Raw genomic sequence first — 23137 nt, 5'->3', positions numbered from 1 at the left:
GAAATCCCCCGTGCTGATTGTGGTTTAAATCCCACCTTTTGTGTAGAGATCTTTTTTCTTGCGTACAGCTGAGAGTCTGTCTGTTTGGGGGTGTTTGTGTCTAGGCTGTGGTGCATGAAACTGAAGGGTTGTTGGGATACATCTACTGTGACTTTTTCCAACGACGAGATAAGCCTCACCAGGTAAGTAAATTTAGTATAAATGATCACTAACGTTTCTCTTTGTAAGATATCCCCTCAAATTATGAGATTAGCATTTGTTTGGATCATTGCCTGCATCCATCTCAGGTCCAAAGTGGATCTCATTGGGTTACATAAATGCACACATTTGTTGCCAATCTTCAACATTCATTTTTGTAAAGCTTTTTTTGTTACAGATTTTTCAAATTTAAAAAGATAAATGTTTTCTTAGACCTTTATTTAATTTAACGGGTCCATATCAGGGCCGTATGCAGGGTCCAAAAAATACTGAGTTCAAGGCTTAGAACTTCTAAGCGGGTTGGGGTGGTGTGCTCCCAGAGCCGTTTTATTTCCACCATTTAAATCTGGACATTTTCAGAGTCTTAAGGTGGATAAATCACATTATTCTGACTTTTGAATAGGCTAGGCAGTGCATTTTTCTCTTCCTGTTCTCCCATGCCAAACATTTCAGACATTGTAAACTTGATTTTTATGTCATCTTTCTTTTGAAGCTTCTATCTAAAGGTATTGTGTCACAAGAGACTTTCCAGGATAATTGAAATGAGTTGCTTATTATGTACTTCAGTATTTTAAAAAAACGCACCCGAGCCCTATGACATTATTATATTGATGATGGTGCCTAATATGTTTACTCTGGTTAATTAAAGCTTTTAAACATATTTCTATTATAATCTAACACAATATTTCCATTATCCTGCATTAAACATCTGTTTAATGCAGGATTTAACTTAGAAATGTTTGCCGCTCTATCTTCCTTTTCTAGTAGCTGCTCTTCCTCTATTTCTTCTCACTGCTCCTCTAGCCACTTGGCCCCAATTGGAACTCTGTTTAACTTGGTGATTACCTCCCAATCCTGTGTTCGCTTTAGTGAAGAATATCAACACAGTCAAAAACTAAACTGATAGAAATAAAAATAATATGCATTTCAACACATGTTGACATTAAGTGAAGCTAGTTTCCCTGGTCTGGGATCAGCCCATCTTTAACTACTCTAAAACTTACACTGCTCTACACCTACGTTTGTAGCTCCATTTGCTCCTCTTCCAATAAAAGACGGACTCTCTAACGGCATCGGTAGCTGATGCGTAGCAGTTACCATAGCGACAATGGGTGCTGACGACGACGCAGCACACATGCCTAAACCCTTGAGCACTGTTTTATTAAAAAGTTGCGCTACTTTTGGCACTTTAAATATTAAACCCATCACAGTTTTGCGGGAAGATCATTGTCCTAAAGACAGTTTCACTGAAATGTATTTTTATTTATATATCAGAATTTAATAAATAGATGAATAAAAACAATAGTAGTTACAGCCCTGCTCCATATAGTTGTATTCCCAGCATAACGTGTAGTTTTGAAAGCATAATTTTAAATGACACAGTTAGCCAAAGAGAAGAATTAGAAAACACATCTTTATTGATGGTCCTACTAAAACTTTTGTCCGGATTTAATCCTCAACTTCCACTTCCACGCCATGTAACTCTGTAGATGAGCTGTTCGATAACTTTCTTTCTAAAATCTCTGACATTTTTAATTTGGTTGCTCCCAATAAAGTAAATGTTGCTTCTGGGAAGAAAAACTCCTCATGGAGAGTGCTTTACTAGTTATAAGTGAAAAGGGAATGTCAAAAAGCTGAACATAGATTGTGAAAACCTGGTTCCAGGTTTACTGTAACCACTATATAGAGAGTCTTAGCTGAAAACATTACATCTTGTCTTATTTGCCACGGTTGACAGGCTAACAAACTCTGCTGTAAACTGTAGTATATGAACCCCACTCTACCAGGGCAAACCCCAAAGACTGTAGTCTCTACATAAATCCATATCAATCCCAGGTCTAAAGTTGTCTCCAACTTAAACTGAACTTGGCAAAATTTCCCAGTTTTACAAAATTAAACTACAAATACTTAGAATAAATCCTACACCATAAACTCTTCTTCTTCCTGTCTTGATGTTTTACCCACAGCCTTCTTTAGAAAAGCTCTGCCTGTCACAGCATCTGATTTATCTTAAATAATAAACACATCCCTTTTTGTCAGCATTTATGAAACCGATGTTGAAAAAGATTAACTCGGGAAAGCTGCTACTGCAGAACTACAGGCCCATCTCAAACCTCCCCTTCATCAGCAAGATTAGTAAAGCTCTCTTTCAGGAGTGAAACATCCTAACAATAACCAAGTGCTTCAGCATCTTCCAGTCAGGCTTCTGTGCTCATTTTAGTACAGAGACTGACCTAGTCAGTGAAGTCTGTGGAAATGCAGACTGTGGAAAGCTTATAGTGATGGTTTTATTGGATCTTAGTACAGCGTTTGTCACTGTTGACCACTTTGTTTTAATAGAGTGCTTGAAAAACTGGGTTGGCCTCTCTGGTAGAGAACTGGACTGGTTTGAATCCTCATTGGAAGAGGCTGAATTAAAACAAGACTGAAGTAATATTTTTTTTTTTTTTTACCAACGGAGGATTTTTTTAAAAGTTAGAAACCAGCAATCAAGCTGGAAATCTGGATTGACTTGAACCTGAACATCCTGGGAGACAGGAAATCATATAATTAAGAAAATTAAAGGTTTGAACATCTCAGAAACTATATGGACCAATTACACACAGACTTAGTTAACCAAGTCACTGAAATAATTGAGCTTTTCTATAATATTCAGATTTAAGGAATAATACTGTATATGTTTGTCTTTGCAGGACTGTCACTTTACCATCCGGGGTGGACGCTGGTGCCAGGAAACGGACCAGTACCAGCTGCCAGTTGTGGTTCTGATGCTGAGTCTCCCCCACCCTACGAAAAGCGCCCCCACTCTGCTCACTCCAGGCATGATGGAGAACCTCTTCCACGAAATGGGCCATGCCATGCACTCCATGCTAGGCAGGACTCGCTACCAACACGTGACAGGTGCAGAGAGCGCAGACGCACACATCGCTCTGAGCAAATCGGGGGAAAAAAACAACTGTAACCATTCAAAGCTTAAAAGGCTTATTTGAGTTAAAGTCAACTTTGGAACGTGAGACAGGATTTAGGGAAGTAATAACAATCCAACAGAGCAGAAGGTGATCCCCGATGACATTTTATGAGCTTTATGAGCTCCCTGTCTGTAAGCCATGACTGTGTGTAGTCCCAAATGTCACAAGCTAGAATTACGTTGTTTGACACCGACCTGGAGGGTTTTTTTTTACACCGCGGCGAATTTGAAATGGAAACTATATCCGATCAAGTGTAAGCCCTGAGGGAAGGTTATGACGCTCTACACCATTCCTAGTGTCTGATGATGCTGAAAAATGTCAAGTAATTAAAGAGAGCATGGCTGAGTAACAGTATTAGCTGATAGCGGTTGCTTTATTCAAACATGTTCCAGCATGTTTCTGAAATTTAAAGTCCTCATAAAATTAGATTCATTTATAACCTAATGTGACACTTTCCTCCCCTCTTTTTATAATTTAATATTTCCCTTTTTTTTTTTTGCTGTTTAAGGGACCAGGTGTGCGACTGATTTTGCTGAAGTCCCCTCCATCCTCATGGAGTACTTCGCCACAGACTACCGAGTCATCAGCCAGTTTGCCCGTCATTATGAAACCGGACAGGTATGACCATAACAACACAGAACCAACAGCCCAATGCTTTTAAAGACTTGCTTGCTGACAGTTTTGCTCCGTCTGTGTTTCGTCAGCCTCTGCCTGAAAGCATGGTCACTCGCCTCTGTGAGTCCAAGAAGGTGTGCGGAGCGGCAGACACCCAGCTGCAGGTAAAAACCACTGGAAATCTTAGCAGGAAGTGGAGATTCAATACTTCTGTCCTTCTTTAGGCCGATGTATGATTTGTTTCTTCAGATTATTTCCACCAAGGTAATCCAGTAAACTGATAGTTACTTTTATCAGGTTCATTTTGTTGTTAGTAAAGTTGAATTTTCCATCAATACCTAGTTCAAATAAGTTTCTAAATTAAAATAAATGTATCAATGTATCCCTGTTGCTTGTTTTGTTCCCATTAGTGTAACGAAAAACAGACAAAACAGACTTCTCAGCATGAATTTATTCAACTGCATGTTTACTTTTCTTCACGTAGGCTCCCAAAATCAAAATGAAATGAAGCATTTTCTGACTATAGATCTCCTAAATAACAACTTTTTTTTTTTTTTTTTCCGCAAAGGAAAATACAATATCATACAAACTAAGAGTAGATCTCAAAGCTTACAGGTATCCCTCGGTGCAAATCTCCCTCCCTCTTAAAACAAAAACAAACATGCATTCAAACCAATCCATGCATATCCATGTACACTCCTGTCTCCCCATAGAAGTACACAGTAAGAATCATAAATAAATGCAACAGGCAGCAACTTGAACATAATATAGGAGATTATAGCATGAAGAATTCCACTTTTAATATGCAAATTTAGAAACTCTCCATCCCGTCAAGTAAGGGCAGTCAGAGATCATTACAACAATAAGCATGATTATATTCTCCCAGGTTAGCTTTCCAGAGGTAAAAATAAAGCTAGTTGATCCAAGAAAAACGTCAAAGTTAGAGTTGACTTATTCTCCCAACATAAAATGCATTTTTTTCCAAAATAAGTTATCAAAATCTTTACCTATATTTTCTTGTAGTTCAGCTATGTATTTTGTGTGCCATTAAGTAATTATAAACCACTGCATATTTTTGAGTTCTGTATCCAAAACTGGTTGGGTAAAAGCATCAATCAAGCTCAAATGACTTTTTAAAAGATCACAATTCTAAAACATATGCAAGAATGTCTGTCCACTTTTTAAAATCTTTGACAAAGTAACAATATTTCCTTTGATATTTTATGCATTTTTATTGCTGTTAGATAGGATTTAAGAGTAAATTTGTAATTGGTTTCCTTAATCTTATTACTTGTGAAAGGAAAAGGGTTTTATTTTAAATATCTCTATTCAGGCCTTATCTTACAAAGTCTTCCCTATCTACCTTTCCCATATTGTTTCTTGGAATATAGATTGTTCCACTCTTTTCAAGTTATTTTAAAATTGACGATTTTTCTTCTGATTATGTCTGAGAATAACACAGTGTCCTCCAGTTCTGATATCTCTAATCACAGTATCTTTCTTTCATTAAGAAATTCAGATTTTTTTCTCAAATTTCTTTTAAGACGTTCATGATTTTTAAATGAAATATATAAAATAATTTGTCGCCTTAGAGAAGCTTTAGCTGCTTTCCAGATTATATTGGGCTCTAAAATTTGTCGCCATTTTTAACCAGTTTTACCTTTTTGACGCTATTAAAGAGTGTGTCTTGCTTAACTAGTGTTCACTTAAATATGTTCAGAAAACTGCTATAATAGTCTGAAATAAACTAAAATATTTAGTTATATTATTCATTTGTTCAAACATGCAGCTCGTCACTAAGCTCACTCCTTGCTACAGCTGACGAAGCTTTCATTAGGGGCTGATGACTGAATAGCTAATGCTAGTATGTCTACTGTTTTGATATGACCTGTTGATGAATCAGATTGAAACATATATTTCAATGTAGAGGAAATAGTGACAAGGTCAAGAACAGATGAGGTTTCGGTACTCCTTGGTCCAGGTTTGTGTGGTCTTGACTACAACACTAGGATCAAGAATGTGGCAAAAAATTATTTTCTTTTTCAACTTAAATGTTTGGTTTAAACTTTATAAAACGACTAATAACTCGAGATTCGATTCGTTAGACATAATTTTGGATTAGCCTCCTATTTAGCATGCTGTGTTGTTGTTATCTTAAAACAGTGACTTAGATTACAGGGAGTATAGCTAACTTAAACCGGACATACATTGTACAATATTTTTAATCATACTCAGCTACAGCTCAAACTGTACAATGAAATCGCAGGGTTTAAATGTTCATAGCTCACAATTTATGTTCTTACACTGTACTGCCCGATGCTCTGATGCAATTGAACTGCTCACATGGTACAAGCAAAAACCATACCTCGAACGTTGCGGCGAGAGATGCCAAACACGTCAATCTGGAAGAAGAAGAACCTTGTTTTCACATGCGCATTGTGAGATGCTCAGGTAAATTGGCCTCTAGACCCTTCTATCTCTGCTTCAACAGCAGGATTCGCTAACAAACACCTCACCAACTGAATTTCAGAAATTTTTGAATTGGTCGTGAGAGGCTAATCGGCCCTCGTTACCTGCTGTATACTACACGACGCAGGACGCACAACAAAGCTGAAACTCAGCCTGATCCAAGAAATTTTTGCATGACTGGAGAAACGGCCAGAGAAGGGCAAAAACTCTTAGTGTATGCCCGCTTTTAAACTTTCATTTTAATTTTAGTAAATGGACTCTATCTATACTTGTTTTGACTGCACTGGAGTGAGCTAAACCCTTTGGTTGATTTTAGGATACGTTTCAGAATTGTTAGAATAGTTTGATGGATTCAAAGGTTATAATTCTACTGGGTTCACCTTTTCATATAAGCCTAGAATGCAATGTGAGTGTGCTCTAGTGGTAATTTACATTCCTGTGTGTGAGAGAGCCCCGACGGTGCCGCTTTCATCATTTTCCCTTTGTGTTTTTGAACCCACAGCTAAGCTTGTCCTTGACTTATTAAAGGGTTCTTTTTCCCCCTGCTTAACATGTCTGGTTCTGTTTTTTGTTGTGTGTTTTTTTCTCTCTCTCTTTTTCTGTCAGATTTTCTATGCAGCCTTGGACCAGATCTACCACAGCCAACCGCAGAACCGTTCCACAACAGAAATCCTTAAGGAGATGCAGGAGAAGTTCTATGGCTTGCCTTATATACCCAACACGGTACATCCCGCTCATCTTTAAACCTTTCCTCATATCGTCTGTGACTTTTCATCATTGTCTTGAAAGGGAGTCAGTTATTTGACTGGAACGCCCAATCTTTTTCCTTTTAATGTCTCCCTCTGTGCTTTCTGTCTAGTTTTTATATGTTGTAGTCAGAAACAAAGGTAGTTAAAGGATTAAAGTGTTGTTTAAATCTCTGCTGACATAAAAGAGAACACTCAGTCTTTCTATGAGCGCTCCACAGCTTTAGGTGAAAAAGATGAAGCCAGGAGGCAAAATAGAATAAAATAAAGTAATAATTCAGCTCACAAAGTTCTTCATACAGAATGTCCCTGGAGCTGTAATTATGCGGGGTGCCCTCAGGTGGAAACATTGCAGAAAAGTTGAATATTCTCTCATAATGGCAGCATCTGGTCCTGTGGTTTTCCTCAGAGCCCTCCTGCTTGTTTGTCCATCTCAAGTCATAACTTTTTAATTGCTGGGTCGTTTTTAGCCTAAACTAATATAAGAACATTATTGCAGGGATGGATTGTGATGCATGTTGCAGCATCTCACCCTCAGCTGAAGGCGAAGTGGCTTCAAGTTACACAGACCACATGTTCGCTTTTAAGATGGATGTTTTGTGGCAGACAGTTAAAAGTCCTCCTTTTAAGGCTGATCCTCTTTTATTTAAAAACAAAAGGATAATTACACAACAGCTCATGTCTTGCATCTTCTTTTTAACAATTTTAAAAACCTGGTGATGAAGAAAACACAAGTTGAGCGTGGAAGGAGCGCAGCGTGTCTTTTATCTCCCATACAAGAAGTGAAAAGCCGACAGTTATTTGGTCTCCTTTTGAAAGTGAGGATCAGGAGGATCTCTTGCTGACGCGTCACCCGCATGCGATCCCTTAGAAATGTTGATGTTAATCATCCCATTTTAAGCAAAGGGATTAAAAACAAAAGAGCAGTCTAGGAGTCTAAAAACCATTTGGAGGGATGGTGTGATGGGTGCTTAAAGGATCTTCAAACACACTTGGAAATGATAGTAAACAGCTCTTCTGCAGCTGTCAGCAGTTATAAGGAAACGTTGGTCACACCGTCTTTAAAACACGAATCTAAGTAAGCAGCAGTGGAGTGTTTCCCTTTTCCCAGTTTTATTCAGTATTTTTTCAACATATTTCTTTGCAAAAGCTTTCATAACCTAGAGCTTTTTTGCTTCTTTTCATGAAACCGCAAACATCTGTATTTTACTGGTAATTTGTGAGCTCGATCAACGAGAGAAAGAAAGAGAAAGAAAATAATATTTTACATTTTTATTTTCAAAATAAAATCCAATACCTCTGCATAAAACCCAGATTAAATGATTTAATTATGATTCAGTAATCGATTTATCGTTTATTGGAGTATAAAGATGCTAAAACAATCATTTTCCTGACATAGCAACCCACCTAGAGAAGTAACTATACCAAAATTTGGAGGAAAAAAAATTTCTTTCAAGATTTAAAAAATTTACTTTTTCTTCCTTTCAGTATGCTCTATCATGAACTCAAAGTCGAAAAGTTTTAGTTTCACCTGGTTTAAGTCTGTAAAAAAAATCTTCTTTAAGGAACCTTTCGCTATCCGATTATTAATCGAAAAAGTAATGACAGATCAATCGATTATCAAAATGATCGTTAGTTGCAACCCTGTTATAAACAACATATAATTTGCAATGAATATCTTAGACGACACACAAGCAATGGTCAGCTGTGGCAGTGGAGCTTAAAAGTTTTGTGGAGGATTTTCACGAAATTTTTTAAAGACACGCCCTCTCCACTTTAAAAAAGATGCACATGCACAACCCTGTACCTGCTTCTAAGAGGGAACACCTATTAAACACTTGCAAGAGCATGCATAGGCCCAATCAGGGTCCCTCAATCAGGGACTATAAAGTGGACTTTATAGTGAACTCAGTAAGCTGACTGTTCGGACAGATGATCACTGCTTTCTGCTCCCCGTTTGTCAGGTAGCTCCACCGCGCGGTGCCTGCGCCATCTTTGTTATTAGATGGCGCTGTCGTCGGTGCTGTGACAGCAAATCCCATAATACTTCGGAGGAGAGCTCTCTGCGCAAAGTATTCGGGGATATATCTGCCTCTTCTGAGGCCTTTCTTTTCACCTTTTTACCTAAAGGGCCTCGGCCATTTTCAAGGAACCGCTGTGAGAAAGGTGAGCTTCAATGACTGTCTGAAACCGTAGCTAACCGCACATATATGCCTGAAAGTGCACATGCGCAGAAAAAGATGGCTAACTGGGCCATCTTAAGGTTATATGTTTACCTTATGTAAACATATAACCACAATGATTGACAATTAGGAGGACAACTTATTTAGATGATCCACCCAGAAATTAAAGATTTTCCTCTATACCTTTAAAGCTGAGTTGGGGTATTAAACTGTAACCTTTGCTTTACACATCAGAAAGGAGTTTTGTCAGAAAATGTGTAAGACTGTGACATCAACATAAACGCTACCAAGATGTGTCCATTCCCTAACCAAGAGAATAGAGCACAGAGAGGAGTCATAGCTGCCTGTATTGTCCTCCTCCTCGGCTGGGAAAATCTGTCTACAAGACATTTACTGAGGCTTTTCTAAACACATTGAGGCCTTAGGACCTACATATAGGTTTTTTTTTTTTGTTGGGTCCGGGGGCGGTGCTTAATGTAAAATGGCAGAATGCTAACACTGTGTATCACCCTGAAAACCCCTCAGTTTTTTCTTCAGAGTGGACAGTTATCTTGGTTCGGATTTAGGGAAAGATGGAGTTAAATTGTGGAATAAAACCTGTTGAAAGCTGCAGAACATTTGAGACAGTCCGGAGTTTTATCTCCCAGCGGGAAAAGGACACAAGCATTAAATCAAAGCTGAAATTAAAATGTGAAAATGCTCCAAAGTCCGGAGCTAAATCTACTTGAAAACCACTTGACGTGACGTTCATTCGGTCCTATTGGGTTGGAGTAAATAAGAGAAAAAGGTTTTTCAGAAAAGTATAGACCCAGAGGGACCTGAATGCTCTCCTGTGTTGATCTGTGGTTCAATATAAATTGAAGTTTATTTCTGGAATTTAAAGATGGTAGAAAAAGTTCAATGGATATGAAGTTTTTCAAAGCACTTTGCTTTTTCCATTTTCACATTTATTGGATGTCCGAGAGCTTTCACAGGCCTCAAAATCTCTGTGATCCAAGCTGCTGTATATCTGCTTTACACAGCAAACTTTTCCTCGCTACAAAGTTATGAGCCGTGACTCCTCTCAAGAGTGCACTTTCCTCTTATTAAAGTCCCCCCAGCCCAGAAGAGTCCTGTCAACGTGACACTTTAGAGGCAGAGTATTTTCCCCGCTGCTGAATCGTTCCGAGGAGATGAATCTTCAAAGCTGTTGGACCACAGCTGGAGAGGAGCAGCCAACAGTTTAGTTTAAACTCTAAAAACAGCTGTCTCATAGCTGAGGACACTTTTTATTGAAGTATTCGCAGATATGGGCGGCCAACACTGCAGTCAGCTAAAATCCCTTATTACCTCCGACAAGGAGCTTATGTTTTTAGTCGAGTTTATGAGTGTTTGTCTGTCTGTCCATATACAGGATGACTTGGAAAAAGTATTTTAATGACATTTTTACCAAATGTTTACCTCAGTCCAAGGAACAATATGGTGATCATTCACATTATAATCTGGATGCACACATTTTTTAAAGGCTTCTTCAACATTATTTGCTGGAACAAGCAGGGCCCCCCTAGGGTGGCAGCAGTGACTAATGATAGCTTCAATTTTTGACTATTAAGGCCGGGTCACACCGTTTGCGTACGACTTTTTACTCTCCGTTTCGACTTTTTTTTCCATGTCACACTGGCTGCATATAGAGAGGCTTCTACTGCGCAGGGTGAGCAGATTTTTGCAGATTTCTTTTTCAGTTCTCTCTCTGTGCCACATAAATTAAAACAATTTCCCATATTTGACTTGGACAGATTATGAAATGTTAAAATTAGTATTAATAAAAACACAGGAGCAGCTATAAAGCAAAGCCCCACTTAGCGAGTATGTGCAGCATCTCAAACCAGAACAGTTTAATGAACTATATTAAAAACATAATGAGAACTACATTTAAAGGAAAGGAAAACTCAGAAATAAAGGCTGTGGGAGAGTTTAAATGGTGTCTGAGGCAGTGAGAGGGGATTCTTAGAGAGAGATCTGGGAGGTTTGTTGAAGTTTTACTTCTTTTATTCATTAAAGAGGTGAGAGAGATACGCTTCGCTTACCTGTTCTATCTGCCCCTTATTATTTTGTTTTTTTGCAAGGCTCAAAGAGGATCAATACTTGATCAGTTTTCTGTCCTCCTGAACTCATTTCATTGATAAAATACCCTTTTAAATGTGTCATTTATTGTTTTTGCAGGACTCTGTCCCCCCGAGAGTAAAACATTTGGTGACGATCCAGAATATATATGAGTTTTAGCTATAGATTTAAGTCACAATATGGGGCAACATTTGCTGCTTGGTGGAGATTTGCGCTCTGAGTGCTTTTTTTAGTTTCACATTGTAACTATCAACAAATGGATTAATTCTCAAAACAAGGAAACATTCATCGATGTAAACAGATGTTAAAACATTGGTAATGACTAAAACTTTTTTTGCTTTAGTGTTGATGAGATGGAGCTCTTTTATATATAGTAGGATAACAAGGTTGAACCCATTGAAGTGCTTACTTTCCTATAATTGCTAGTTTTTATTGGTCAGTAATAAAACTTAATAATCTGATGTTGGGCTGGGTAAAAAATTGATTTTGAATCGATTCCTTTACATTTTTGCAAAATCAATGTCTAATGAATGTGGTCGATTAGTTTTAAGATGCGTGACGTTCACATTCAAATGAGCAGGAAAGATTACTTCAAGCCAGACAGCTGCAAATATAGCCAATAGGTTGACTGGAGACATTAACAAATGGGGGCTGACCAGCAAACACCCTGTAGTTGTTACAGAGAAAGCTGCAAATATGGATTGTGCAGTGAAGATAATGCAGCTCATGCATGTCTGCTGTGTCCCCGCTATGTCACGTCTGCTTGCTCGATTGTGGCTTCACTTTTTCACTTTTCACAAACAAGTTTGCACTTATGAGACAGTTTTGTGCACATCTCAAGTTGAAACTGTCTGATTTACAAGTTTGCACTATGTGTTTAATGTGACAGGAAAAAATAAAACACATGAGTAATTTTAAAACACAGTTGAACCACTTTCAATATTGTAAAAACAGATCGAATCGAAATTAATCAATTTAGAACTTTATTAATAAAAATCCAATTGTTTCAGGACTTGGGCGAAAATACCCAGCCCTAATCTGATGTCAATTTTTTTTTATTTTTTTTTATGATGATTAAGATTTAATACACACCCTTCAGCAACAATCAAACACAACCCACTAAACTTCATTTTAGATGTTTTTTACTGTATGCACTTTTCCTACCTTTCTGATTCTGTGTCAAAGTTCCACAGGTACAACAAGCTGATAGTTAGTCAGGCTAACTGCAGTTGTCTGCCTCACAGATGTACCACTCCTAGCTCTTTCACTTAATTTAAGACACTGTTGTGTTTAATAAAGGTGGCGAATGGCACACCTAGAGTTTCCACCCTGACTGTCCAAGCCTTTCACAACGGGACCATTTCCAAACAGTCCATTTGTCCTTGTGAAAGGCAAAGGAAAATTATAGGAAGCTTTTTTTTTACCAGCAGACTGGCTTAGGGTTTCATTGGCAGCTTACTTATTATATTTAGAGGTGGTTAGTGTGCCCCAAAATTTTAATCTAGTATCCAAGAAATTACTTAAGTATTTGGTACAAAGGCTACTAAAGTATGAGGTACTGAGTTCCTCCTCAGGACATCTGATATTTCAACTCTTGTAATAAAGACAAACCAACCAGTTACATGCAACTTCTGGTATTTTAAAGACCATCTATTAAAATGAATAATGTAACTGAAAAATAACAATTATAGGCAGAAAAAACAGTTTTCCTAATGATTTCCTTTTTATGATAGAATTATGAATCCAGTACCTCCAGTTAAAGATTTTTGTATTTTAGCATGACCTCCAAATGTCACTGTATGTTTAAGTAAATTTGTGCACACAAAAAAATAATTTTGACATAAACTGCATTGAACACTTTAGAAAACAAACAAAAAAATGTATTTAGTGACTCACAAAGGATGGAGTACTCGAAAATTTAAGTCACATTAGAGTAGCAATAATTAACAAAAATAAAATTTAAGCAAGAAAAAATAAAAAGTACAATGAAGTAAAACTCAAATGTAACAGGCTACTATCACCTAATATTATATTAAAGGTTTGGAAACTTCTTGTTAAATTACCATTATTATTATAATATAAATATGTCCGTTCACTTTGACTTAATGATTTTTCTAAAGTTAGATTTGAAACAAAATCTTTTTTTTTTTGTATGTTTCAGACCATTAAACAAACTAAATCAGTTCACTGAAAATATATTAAGTTACGTTAACACTATTGTTTCATGTTAGGAGGTTAGAACATAAAACAATTATGTTAAAGTAACTGAATATGATTAAGGAGATGCCAAAAATGTCTTTTTTTCTTCTTTGCTCTCACACTGAAGTCATCAGTAAGCTGCATAAACACTCTTAGAATATAAATCCAGATGAAAGATCCACTTTTATGACAAAGGTCTGATGGCATGGTGTTAACTGCAGCAGTGAACCTTTGTTGGCGGTTCTTTGAATGTTTGCCAGCTGAATTTCCCCACAGTGCAGAGATAATAAAAACTCTGCCTTTATAGATACGCTGAGGGGCTGCTTCAGGTGTTCACAGGAGGAGCAAGGAATGAGGAGAGGGGGGGCTTTTAAGGATTTCCATTTTTGTCTTTTTTATAAATTTGCTTTCATGAAGCCTATAAAATAACTTCTATTCATTTAAAGAGTTAGAAAACGATACTGGAAGCTGTCGAATCTAAATAATTGTTCTTTTTACAGTCACTATTTATTGGCAGTGGCGTCATATTTTGCAGCAGTTCCTCCTTTATATCAGCGTCTCTTTACAATCTAATTTTAATACATTTTTTCCCTTTTTTATCTTGCTTGGGTTTTCCCTCTTTTCACTTATTTTTTATTTAAACAGAAAAAGGAGAGATGCACAGTACCAGGTTATAACACAAACTTTTAGTCCCTGATCAGGCTGAAAATGATAAAATAACATCTATTTATTTCCTTAAACGGCATAAAATAATTGCATACTGCACATCCATTCATTTACCATTATACTATCTCAGACATTCATTTTCAATTATATGAACAACACTATGGTGAAGTGAATCACAGTGTGAAGAATTAGCATTTCTATCTTTTCAAATCAATCCACTTTGAATAGTGCAATAAACTAGAGCAGAATAGGATGTGTTCTTGTATAAATCAACCTCAGAGGTTACAGAACAGCAACTTTCACATTTATTGACAATGTATAAATGTATGAAATTAATTAATTAATCTTTAAGCTTTTCATCCAACAGTGTTTTTATTTAAACTTTTAAAATGATTACTGTTTAGATTATTTGGGACATTTATGCATATTTCCTCACAGCATTTCCTCATTTCTAAAGATCAGCACATTTATGACTTAATCTCATTTAATGTTCTTGTCTTTCCCATTTTAAAGATTAGCTGTATTTATAGCTCAGTCAAGCAAGTTGACTATTTCACATTAGACATCACCTAGACAACGGTGAACTTAACAAGTGTTGGAGTTTTGTATCGGGGAAAACCAACAAGAAGCATTTTTACTTTTATATTTTTTCTTTTTTTTCATTCAAATTTGTATATTTTTTTTTATGACTTTATGATAAAAGATTGATTTATTTTTTGCCTTGCACGCAGTTTTTTTGCATTGAATGTTATTTTTTCAACTGTATATTCTTTAAGGGTAACATAATTGCTCATCGCTTTAAAAAAAATGGAGTTTGCCAGCAGTTATGAGTCAGGCACTGATTAAATGTTTTCAAACACAAATGTACTCTGTTTTATTGCTCCCTTACGGGCATGATGCGTGGTGGATTTATTCCTATTATGGAGTTCACATCCATTATTTCCATCTGAAGGATTATATCTCCCCACAGGAGATTCAGATTATTATTTTTTTCTGATCTTGTCCATCTAATAACTCATCCAAATATGTCAGTTTATGGAGTTAAAGGAGTTAAAAAAATAAAACATTGGATATTTTTGCACCGGATATGTTTGTCAACTCGATGTCTTCCCCTTAAAATGAACCATTGTTAAGAACTCACTTTTGCTACAGTAATAAGCGTATTGGCCCTTCATGAGGTTCATAAGCAGCCCCAAAAAGCAGCAGCTACAGTTGATAATATCTAATCTTTTATTTTGGTTGTTCTGTTTCAGGCGTGGCAGCTGAGATTCAGCCACCTGATTGGCTACGGGGCCAAGTACTACTCGTACCTCATGTCTCGGGCCGTGGCCTCCATAGTGTGGAAGCAGTGCTTCGTTCAAGATCCGTTAAACAGGTGAGCTAATGCTTGAGTTAAATGATTAAAAACACATATAAGCATTAAATGATGCTCATTGATATTATTGGATCAGTTTGGGTAAGAAAGCGTTTAATGTTCTGACACTTATTGTTTCTTTTCACCTTGTTTCTGAAATAGAAATATTGTCTACATCAGTTCAATCCCAAAAATAAAAATACAAAGTTTTTATGACCGTAAAAATGGACCCTAAAAAAAACCAATATTCAGCAAAAATTATTTTAGCATCAGCATTTAGTCTTACAAAACTTTTTCATATGAAATATATGTTGAATTATTAATACAATAATGACATTTTGTCATATTACATCGAAAAAATTCCCTGTATTTAATTTGAATTTTCATATAAAATACCAACGCAGTTTTGGTATGTAGTTCTAAAGCAGTAGTTACTTTTTTACACCTCTGGATCAAGTTAAAGTCTCATCCTGATGCTGAAGAACATGAAACTGGAACCAGCAGCTGTCTGCTGACATTCCCACATTCAGAACTAACATAAGAAGCTGCACACACACAAAGCACGGCATAATTTCTGGAATTCAGTCCTTCTGATGTATCTCAAGTCTTCTTTTCTAAAATTTGCTTTTCAGGGTTGTTTTTGTTTCACCCAACATTGCAGCTCTGTTTTCCAGCTGCTGACATGGAAGGGAATAAAACTATCTAAAACCTTTTCACCTGTCCCTCCTCATCTTTTTCAGGGAGATGGGTGATTGGTACCGACGGGAGATGCTGGCCCATGGAGGAGCCAAAGAGCCGATGCTGATGGTGGAAGGCAAGTATAAATGTTTTTCATACGTAAAGGATTGATTTTTTCCTTCAGACACATCAAACGCACATACAAGGTTCTGCAGCATTTCACTGAAAGGATTCCACTGCATTCTTTCTTATCAGGAATTAATGGCTTATTATGCCAGCTCCTTGTGGCAAGAGTGAAATAAGGCGTGTCTAATTACTTCACCAGTATGCTGGGGAATTTGTTTAAACGTGCTGGACAAACTCTTTGGGTTTCTTGTTTTTTTCTCTTGATTAAAGAAGAAAGAACTTGCTTTGAAAGCATAGAGGCAGCTCATCCAGCTGCAGTCTATTCAGGTGTTCACAGCTGTTGTGGTTTAACACAGTCTGTTCCTCTGTGGTATATACTTAAAAGTTAGACACACCTCACAGGGTTTCTTATCTTTGTTTACAAGAGCTTTATTGTCCCAGAGCCAAAGCTAGCCCTCCTCTGTGGTATTAAATATAAAGTGTGCTCTCTCTCACTGTACAGACCAAAGCAAGGAAAGAAGGATAGGTGGAAACTGCTGATTATAGGTTTTACTGTCTGTATTCTCCACTCTGCTGACTTTACATGGCTGACAACATGTTGAATGAACCAATCTTCAGATGAACTACATCAGTGTGGGACATGTTAATAATATTTTACTGGGATTTAAGTTCCTCTCCTTCAACCCTTGTGTAAGGTTCATATTGTTGTTACTCAGACAGCGTTTGTGGGTCTGATGGACCCGTTGCATTTTGTTGCTTTTAATGCCTCACAACCAAACACTTTTATGTTAAAATACTGAACAGATGTTTACCTTATCCCAAATACAATTATACATGATAAAGAAAATTAATTAAAATCAAGATGTAAGTGGAAAAAAATTTACAAGTGAAGCAAGATTTTTCAAAACTACTGACTTTTATTTCTTTGAACTTGAAATTTAGCCCATTCAGGTGCACAACACAAACTGAACCCAAAGTAAGCATATCAATCAAAACAACACTTTAGCCCCATTGAACACATGGTCTTTAGCCATAAGCCTATAGAACACATGAAGGGCAGAGCTTTACTGTGTGTGTGTTGCAGATATAATTTTTTGCACTTGATGCATGTATATCGTGTTTTCCTGTCCATCTTGTGTCCGCACACTTCGCACCGCTTCTTCTTGTTGCTGGTGTTCACAACCTAGGATAATGAAAAGATCAGGAATTTTACTAACACCTCTCGTTCTCTCTCACACACAAGACATGAGTGTCAGACATGTACTGCAACAGCATAACACACTTACTTCAGGTTCTGCAGATTGTGGTTCTGTAGGTTGGGTGGACAGCGCACCAGCATTCTCCTCCTGAATCTTCCTCACCATGGCTGCAGAGGCTGGGGTTCTGGGGATATGTTTTCTTCTCTCAATTTGTGGTCTCAATGCCTTTCCCAGAACCTCAAAGAGCCGTCTTTTCTGGAGCTTCACTCGTTTCCACTCTGGTTTCAGTGTTATCCAAATGACAAAGGCATTGTACGCTGAGATGTCCAACATGCCAAAGGATATCACTAGTGGCCAACGTAGAGTCCTCCGTTTGCACCTCTAGGCCGTCACCAGCTTGTCGATGTTGTCTACCCCTCCTTTTGTGGCATTATAATCCATGATTATCTCTGGTTCGTGATGTTCCTGGTCACAGATTCTTCCATCCACGTGCAGTCTACTCATGAGTAGCACATTCTTGCCTTTCTTTGGCACATAGGATACCAGGGATGTGTCAGCCGTTTATGCAAACTTTGAAGACTTGACAGGCCTGTTCTTTAAAGTCAGCAGTTGAGATGGGAGCTCTGACCTGTTTTTCCTTATTGTTTCAACCATGGTCAGCTTCCTCTTCAGGAGCTCCTGTCCCAGTTTGTGCGAGGTAAGGAAAATTGTTGCATGTGATGTTGTGTCCATTGAGTTCATTAGACATGTCGAGGACAACTCGCATTCCTTGGTTTTTCTCGGGGGCTCCTCCATCAGGTTTCCCTGTGTAGACTTTTAAGTTCCAAGCTTATGAGGAAATGGCATCACAGGCAGCCCAGATCTTTATCCCATACGTTGCAGGTTTAGATGGTATATACTGCCGAAAGGGGCAGCGGCCCCTAAATGGCATCAGCTGTTCATTAATGGTGACATTTGGCCCTGGGTTGTACAGCAGGGTTAGGCAGTGCACCCACTTGTCCCACACTGTCCTGATGGCAGCTAGTGTGTCTCTCTGCTGTCGGGCTGGTCTGTCATCTCGGTTGTCAAAGCGAATATTCCTGGAAATGATGTGAACGTTTTCTAGAGACATTGTTGCACGGAGAAATTTCTCTGCCAGTTTCTGCATCCCACGGGGATGTCTTTGGACTTGAAAACTCCAGCAAGGATGGAATTGGGTTTGGTTCATTTCCTTCAACCTCTCTCCAGAAACACGTCTTCCTTCTAAATAAGTGCAGTCATGAATAATTACCTGGATGGAATCTGTGATGAAAAGCTCTAAAGAAGACTTGATGTCCTGTGTGTGAGTAACTGCCTTCTGTGTTTATAATATTTGTTTTGAGCCACAAATGTCACTTTAAAAAAAGAGAAAAGTATGATAACTTATGTTTAACAAATATCTAAAGTTGCTTATATTTGTGGAAAATTCAATGTAATTAAGGGAGAACATGCTATGAAATGCTTTTGCTTGTATATTTATTGCTCAAAACACTAGTTAGCTCTTCATTCAGTTTTAGCCAAAGTGATGAAGAGTCAATGTTGAGTCCCTAAAGAGCCCCTTGCAGCTCTGGGGCCCCACGTTGAAGACCTCTGGTTTAGCCAGTGGCTTGTTGCTATAAAATCAATATTGCTTCACATCCAATTAGCTCCGCCATTATTCATTCTTATTCTGAATACCAAAAGAAAGAGAAAAACACCTACATTTGTGGATTCCCTTTATTATATTAATGTGTCATTGAATAAGTTATAACAAATCTGCTTATTATAAAAAAAAAAACCTGCAAGGCCCTGTGGGGTTTAACAGTTCACAGCCAATGCGTCAGTTCTGGTAGCACCTCGCTACAACATATAATCATAAAGTGTTTTGTTATCACACCTAAAAACTGACAATATCCTGTTCCCTGTCTTTTTTCTGAAGCTTTTTTTCTTTTAAATAGTTTATTTGCTTTGCACAGCCACCCAATATTTTGTCAAGTTTTTAGTTTCTTTAGAACCCCACCAGTCAATTGGATTAATGGCTTTTTAAAATTGGTTTTATATCTGTCTTAAGATCACAGAAACTGAATCAAAAGTTTATTAGAATGCCTCAAAAAAATTTTGTCAAGTTTTAATTTAACTTTACTTGTAATGTCAGATTTTAAGAGTAACACTGTCAATCAAGCTGTTTTACTGTCACCTTTTTAATCTTAGCTGGGTTGACTGTGTGCAGCTGTGTTCTCTAAGGCTGAATACCTCCAGGTCCATCTCATACAAACGTCTCTGAAGATGAGGCTGTAGATTAGCTGATTTACTGCTGTTCTAGAGTACTTTGAAATCACACAGGAAATGCATTAAATTAACTCATCAATGTTTAAATTTGAATAAGGATTTTTTTATACATTGTTACTATTTCTGTCTCTAAAATAAAGCGTTTTGTGAAAGTGGCTAAATAAAGGGGCTCTAGATGGCTTTGATATTTACTAATAGCTCAATTTTTTTCTCCCACCTTTGATTTACCGTGACGAAGATCGGGTTGTAATATCTTGACATTTGGTCGTGCACATCATATTTACTGGGTCAGTTCTTTAACAACTCAGAAATTTTTACATTTATTAATCCAACTTTATCTAAGGCCTTAAAAAAATCACATAACATTATTTTTTTCCGTATCAGTTCTTAAATTTGATTGGTTCCTCATGTTTATTTCTTACCTTAGCATCTTTTTCCCCTTGTTCTTTCTGGAAACAGTCTATGTTTTGTAGTTTTGGCTGCAGTAACATGTCGGGATGTCCTATACAAGATTTCTTAAAATCAAGAACGAGTACAAGTGTTCACATTTAGCACTAAATGTTGTATCTGATGTGGGCTTATTGTAAATTATTGGGATCAGACACGTGGAGCTCAGGTTAACGTTATTTCCATCCTCGGTGGTTAAGATCAGCTTCTCTTCTTCTCCCCGCTAATTCACTGAGCAGAGCAATTCTGAAAATTTAATTAAATTTTATAAGTAAAAACTATATAAGTTACACATTCTGATGTTTCAAGCTTTTATTTTGGTTAATAATGATTATTTTCTAGCTACAGTTCTTGGAAACCTGCCATTACAGGTCCGAACAATGTGCCAGACCAATAAATGCAATAGTTAAAACATGGGCTTAATTGATAGTATATTTAATGCCTGCTTCAAGCTTATTTTTATAGGGTAACTGTCCTCTTAGACTGAATTCTAATATCTATGTGTGAATAATAGATATATTATATTGATCTTAAAATATCTTTTAATAATTCTTATTGTTTTTTAAATTAAAGTTGAGAGCAAATTAGGTTTTTAACTTCAACTTAGTGGAGGTTTTTTTATATGAATGCAATTGTGAATTAACATATAAATGCATTTTAGTTCAATTTAGTTTATTTATTTAGCAATAGTTCAGATTGCATGTCATCTCAGGGCACTTTACAGAGACAATTCAGTTGGATCAAAATGTTGAATTGGTTGAAAGTTTTCTATCCAAGGAAAATCAGCTGATTGCATGGAGTCTTTGACTCAGGATTAGCTCCTCCTGGATAAGCATGTGGAGACAGCAGATACTAACTGAACTGAGCATGCATGCAGCGACAGTGAAGAAGAAAAACTCTGTTCTAACAAGGAGGAACCTATAGCTGAACCAGGCTCAGTGTTAATGGCCTTCCGCCAAAGCTGACTGTGGGTTCAAGGAGATAAAAGCAGTAATACAAAAAAGGAACATAGAAGCACTAATCTATAAATAATGTAATAAATAAAGTAGCTCCATAGGCTAGGACTGTTACAGTTGGGCAGAGAAGCTCTGAGAATGAAAAACAGCACATACAATGCATGAAAAGATTTACTTTTATATTGTCGTATTAAAGCTCTTTTATTAGCAGGATGTTTCTATCTATTCAGGTCTTTCAAGAAAACAGGGATTTCACACAAGTTGTCATGAGTTACTGCTATGTATAGTCAGATATTTTATTAGCAATAGGCAAAAGTGCATGATTGTGATTAAAAGATTTACAATATTGGTTATGAAGTGTTCCTCTCGCCCGTAGACAGCTGGAGATGGGCATCAGCACCCCTCACGACCCCGGTTGGGATAAGCATGACAAAAGATGGATGGATGGATGGATGGATGGATGGATGGATGGATGGATGGATGGATGGATGGATGGATGGATGGTTGGTTATTAAGTTTTAGGTTGATTTTTTTCATTTATGTAGCTCTTAGATTTAAATCTTTTTGGCCTGAAATTTACAGTAAATAAGTCTTGGATTGACCTCCATCTTGCAGATCCCATGATCACCCCTTTCTTTTCCTGTCTAGTTCTCTGTGACCTGAGAGTTACCCTTCTAGTGTTATCCACCAAAAGCTTACATTTATATTTACGGATTTTTTCTGAAATGAGAACTGCTCTACTTACGTCATAGGTTGAAGCTCTGTGCGCAACATTAGTAAAACGCCATTTTAAACTCCTCGGCTGGCTTTTCTTTCCATAAATCATGGTTAAAACTAAACTGTAAAATGTCTGCAATGGAAAGGAGTCTATGGTATGAAGATTACGTTTTTTTTTCTAACCAACTGAATCTACAACAGATTAAATAACATTAGATTTGCTAAATGAAAAATCCAGATTCAGAAGTTTTATGTCCCCCAAACCAAAAAGTGATTCAATTATTCTTGTCTGGAAGAATTATTTAACTAAAGCAAAACCCAGACTGCTTTTTCTTATCCAACTATCCTACTAGCTTTACATCTAGAGGTATTTTTGATATATTTAAATGAAACTAACCTGTTATGTTTCATGTAAAATCCATCAAAAGCTGTCTATAAATTGATTTTTAATATTTCTTTAAGAGGAAAAAAAACAGATTCTGATCCTTTTTATTCCGCTATTAAGGGTACGCACAAGATTATACACGTTTATTTCAATGTAGCATTAGCAACATTAGCAATTAGCGATGGTTCTTTTATTATTGTTTCCTTACAACCTATACAAGAAAAGTTAAACAATTAGCAACATTTACCAACTGCCTGTAGGTGAGTCCATGATTTTTGGAGTCGCCCCTTTGGGTTGAATAGAAACTGAAGTAATGATGGCAAGGCATGCTAATGCAGTGCTTTAAAGGATTTACTTTAATACAGGAGGACGACCCAAACTGCCCACTCCTGTAGGTCTCTAAAGTTTGAATAACATTCCCTCACAAAAAAAAATAACCAAAAATGACCCGTTCTCATAATCTGGATTTTCCTGGCAGATTTTAATTGTAGCCCAAAACAAACATAAACAATCGTACATGAAAAAGTCAGATTTCGCCACATTACCCTTTTATTTAACAAGAAGAAAGCTGAAGTTGTATTAAACCTCATTGCTGCATGCGTTGAAAAGTTTTCATCTTTACTCTTAAAAATTCATTCTGTTTTCCAGATCTGGATGCATATTAAACAGAAAACAGTAGAATAGGTTTATCTGTATGCTTCATTCCCAATCTTATCTCTAATTTATTCTACATTTGTTCATTGATCACACCATCCAATTATGCAGTTTGGAAATGAAAATGCATAGAAACCCTGTTTGAAATTGTAAATTGATGAATCTAGGGAATAAGAAATAGTCTCTG

General features: G+C 37.0%; 1 protein-coding gene across 1 annotated transcript in view; it reads left to right on the top strand.

Annotated features, from left to right (window-relative positions):
- LOC119784018 (mitochondrial intermediate peptidase-like) overlaps positions 1-23137 on the top strand; it is a 42180-nt gene that overhangs the window by 8682 nt on the left and 10361 nt on the right. The window contains exons 12-18 of the mRNA XM_038285843.1: positions 105-182; positions 2892-3099; positions 3676-3785; positions 3872-3946; positions 6858-6974; positions 15402-15523; positions 16243-16316. Of these exons, the coding sequence (XP_038141771.1) occupies positions 105-182; positions 2892-3099; positions 3676-3785; positions 3872-3946; positions 6858-6974; positions 15402-15523; positions 16243-16316 (784 nt within the window). The remainder of the gene's footprint in view (positions 1-104; positions 183-2891; positions 3100-3675; positions 3786-3871; positions 3947-6857; positions 6975-15401; positions 15524-16242; positions 16317-23137) is intronic.

Source organism: Cyprinodon tularosa, unplaced genomic scaffold, assembly GCF_016077235.1.
Source record: "Cyprinodon tularosa strain WSP-4 unplaced genomic scaffold, ASM1607723v1 ctg215, whole genome shotgun sequence".
NCBI classification, from domain to species: Eukaryota; Metazoa; Chordata; class Actinopteri; order Cyprinodontiformes; family Cyprinodontidae; genus Cyprinodon; species Cyprinodon tularosa.
This window is presented reverse-complemented; position numbering and strand designations above follow the sequence as displayed.